Source organism: Musa acuminata, chromosome BXJ3-5, assembly GCF_036884655.1.
Source record: "Musa acuminata AAA Group cultivar baxijiao chromosome BXJ3-5, Cavendish_Baxijiao_AAA, whole genome shotgun sequence".
Taxonomy (NCBI): domain Eukaryota; kingdom Viridiplantae; phylum Streptophyta; class Magnoliopsida; order Zingiberales; family Musaceae; genus Musa; species Musa acuminata.
In genome coordinates, this window is record NC_088353.1 from 39,140,488 (window position 1) to 39,144,228 (window position 3,741).

At 44.6% G+C, this 3,741-nt stretch overlaps 1 protein-coding gene across 1 annotated transcript; it reads right to left on the bottom strand.

The window, feature by feature from the left end:
• Window positions 1–1,423: 1,423 nt before the first annotated feature.
• LOC135638157 (uncharacterized) lies at window positions 1,424–2,926 on the bottom strand. Its single transcript, XM_065151133.1, has one exon. The coding sequence runs from the start codon at window positions 2,781–2,783 to the stop codon at window positions 1,647–1,649; it is 1,137 nt and encodes a 378-aa protein (XP_065007205.1). The 5' UTR covers window positions 2,784–2,926; the 3' UTR covers window positions 1,424–1,646.
• Window positions 2,927–3,741: the final 815 nt, after the last annotated feature.

Genomic DNA, 3,741 nt, shown 5'->3' on the forward strand with positions numbered 1-3,741 from the left:
GGATACGAAATGTTTGGTACATTTATTATTATCTTCACATCGATAAATTTCTGCTTTAAGTTCTTATAGAAAATGATCCACCCTCAAGACATTAATACTAGCCACGTAGGTGTAAATCAGAATAACTCAAACTTTTTGATATAATCCACTATTGATTAACTTTTTGATTTGAGGTTAACAAATTATACTATTTTAGCATATTAATGAGCTACATTGAAATACTTTTGATAAAAGATACCTTTGAATCTTTCTTAAGTTATTTATTCAACATTTGTAATCCCCCTTTCTTGCATCCCATCGACATCCTTTCACAGTATATAAATTACACAAATAACTTTACTTTATCTTCATCTGAAATCTTTGCATACCCAAAGATTTTCTTAATATTTTTTATCCACTCCTTAGCTATTAGTAGATCTGTATTCACTTTAAAGATGGGTGGATCATTTTTTCTAAACGTCTCACTTGCTGATATTATAATATCATGTCCTCGAGTTGCTCATTGCACCACCTCCTATCCTTAAGCCAATAATTACTTCAGTTATTTAGATTGTCTCTTCACCTTCACCAATTCTATTAACCTATTAATCATATAATATTTTTGATCTTCTTGTGTCAATGCCTTACTATTGAGAGTCTCCTCCAGAATATTACCAGAGCTACTAGTTTATTCTCTAATTGTCATGATATCTTCCTGATTAATCCTAAGTTGTTCACACCCTAACCGCCAAGTATAAGAGTATCAAACAATAATAAGAAAATCAATGTAACTTAATTATTAAAACTTACAAAATAGTTAAGTAATGTGCCCCATGCTTTTACTAATACAGATAGTTTACAAGACTCATAACCTTAACTTTGATATTATAATTATAACCAGGGTCTGTCATACCGTATCGTAACGATGAATGCTCGATATTAATACAATACGATGTATCGAACGGTACAATACAGCTACAGGAAAGAGAGTGATAGAGCGCCCCGTCACGTAGGTTTTAAGAATCCCTCCTCACCTCATCATCATCCTTAGCATAAATGTTCATGCCGCAGCCACGTACAGTGGCATGCAAGCTCGAAGAGAATGATAGAACATATGGAGCATTTAATGGCCAGTGTAGACTCATTTGGGAGTGAGGTGTGCTGAGGTCCCACAAGACATGGAGACAAGGTAGCATAATGGCATGGCACAAACCCACCAAGATCTAATGCATACAAGGGAGAGGGACATCTCCCCTAATGTACTGCCCTCCATCTCTCACTCGGTCCCTCCTTCCACCTTAGTGCATCAGCTATGTATGATTCGAAAATAACGACAGTCTCTCACTGTCTTTTGTGTAATATGTCCGACAAAAGTACACAGTACAACCATTGATTGCACCACATGTGGAGGAGCAGATGCAACAAAACTTGGGTGAGCAAAGCATTGAAGCAAGAATAATATCAACATCTATGTTTTTATATTGTTGCAATCCATACAACAATTCACCAAAAATTGATACAGCGATACATCTCGTTTCCATGCAGATGAAAGTTGACAGTGAGTAGATGGATCACAAGTGAAGACATCATCACTAAACTTACGTTAACAACAGAGCTTAAAGTTGGTTCTTTTATGCTATACGGAGCTTGGATTGAGGATTGGGCGTTTACCCGGAGGAGACGGGATTGAGGGCCTTGGCGAGGCCATTGATGGTGGTGTAGCTTCGGGAACTGAAGCCCAAGCAGCCTAGGAGACCCTGGCGGTACGGCAGGAATGTCCGCCGCCTCATCTCCTCCGACTGGGCTCGGTTCGCCGTGTAGTGCCGCTCGTGTGCCGATGGAGAAGCCGCCGCCGCCGCCGCAGCAGCGGTGGCGCCACGTCGCCTCCCTATCCCGTTCGCTGGCCTCTGCGACGGCTTTGTCTTGTTCTGCTCCTGTGCCGGTGACGAAGCTGACGTCCCCGCCGTCGCCGGAGATGGCGGCAGTGGGGCCTTCGGTTTGGACGACGGGGAGAAGGAGATCGAGTGCCAGAACTTTTCCTTTTCCTTGCCGTTCCCCCGCCCGCTCCCTTCGCTTTTGCTTCGGTAGAGGAGGAGATCTTTGAGAAAGATCCATCTTTTGGAGTTCCTGCCGCCCGAAGAAGAGGATGATGAGCGCGAGGATGACGCCGACTCCGGCGGCGTTGGCGATGCTTCCTTAGGATCCGGGTCGAACACCTCGTGCTCCTTCACCGCTTCTTGCTTCTCGTCCTCGTCTTCTTGCCACTGGAACCGAGGGCTTCGAAGGGGCGACATGGATCTGGTCCTCCGATGGACGGATCTGCTCCGAAACGTCAGATTCCGTCCCCTCCCCTCCTCCTTTTCCTGCCACTCCTTCTCCTCTCCTTCCTCGTCGTCCTCGTCACCAAAATCCATCAGCGGCGGGAGTGGTCGCGGGCGCAGGACGTGAGAGTGGACCTTGATCGGGCGGATCAGGCCGTTAAGGAAGAGCTCGTCGGCGGAGGTCATCGTCCCGCCGGGGTCCGCGCCGTCGAACTCGAAGTTCCCGGAGGCGGGGGCCTCGTCGGCCGCCACCGGGTCGGCGGTGGGTGAGGAGGAGAAGGAGTAAGGAGGAGAGGAGAGGACGTAGTGGACGGGGCTGGCGGGACAGCTGAAGTAGTAGCCAGCGGCACGGCCGGGGCTGGAAGGGTCGCTGCCAAACGGGGCAGGGGAGGAGGAACTGCTATCCATCGTCGTGTCAAAGGAAAGCAGCGGGTACTGCGTGGTCTTTAGGGCTTCGCCATTCCTATGGTTTTCGAGATCCATCTCCTTAGCCGTCCTCCTAACGAGAAGCTATTTACAGAGAGAGAGAGAGAGAAAGGAAGTCGGAAAGGAAGGCAGCGAAGGGAGCGGCACGAGATCATATAAATAGCAGGCAACACGTAGAAGACGGAAACTGGCAACCGCTTCCAAACGTTAGCGGCCACGCACTGTATCCTATTTGACGAGAATACCCCTACTTATACTTGAAAATTCTACTCGATTTTAGCCCCAAAAAAGGGTATGTAAGTCATCTTAAATCAATTGCTTAGCAGCACAACCCTGACTTTGGTTTCCTTCTACGATTTTGACTTCTTAGTAGTCAATAAAATTAAACATATTTATACCGGTTTTTAATGTAATTAAGACATTAATTAGTTTTAAGCCAAAAATACTTGGTATAACCTATGAGCTCTTGACACGTGGACAATCAACAATCACTAATCTAAAGGTTTAAACTGCCATATAGCAGTTATTCTTTTTTAAGACAAGAAAGTAAATCATGATCCAAAATAAAGTCACCATAATTTTCATCCCTCCGAAGCTTATCCAATATACAGTTTGAGTCTTACTGTTGGCTTCCCTAAAAATATGTGACCAACGTACTACATAACCGTCATAAGGTAGTTCATGAGAAATTACAGTTGAATCAAGAATCGACTCCAGGTATATTCCCAAATCTAAATCGAATATTAATTCCCTAAAGATATGTGCCTATGTTAACAGTTTCATTGTACAAAGACAAGTTTAATCTCTTCAAGCTCTCATACTTCCTTTCCACAGACTTCTTCTCTCTCTTGGAGGAGTACTCATCGGAGGTATCCTCACTACCCTCTCTTGTTGTTGTACGATCATCTTTGAAAGCAGTCTTGCACCTAGAAAACAAATCTCAGTCTCCTCGATGACATATTTACTCATATATTATCATTTACCTTAGCAAAAACGATCATGTCAACTCAAGTAT

Coding starts and splice junctions, on each gene's coding strand:
- LOC135638157 (XM_065151133.1), bottom strand. CDS start 2,783: ATGGATCTCGAAAACCATAGGAATGGCGAAGCCCTAAAGACCACGCAG.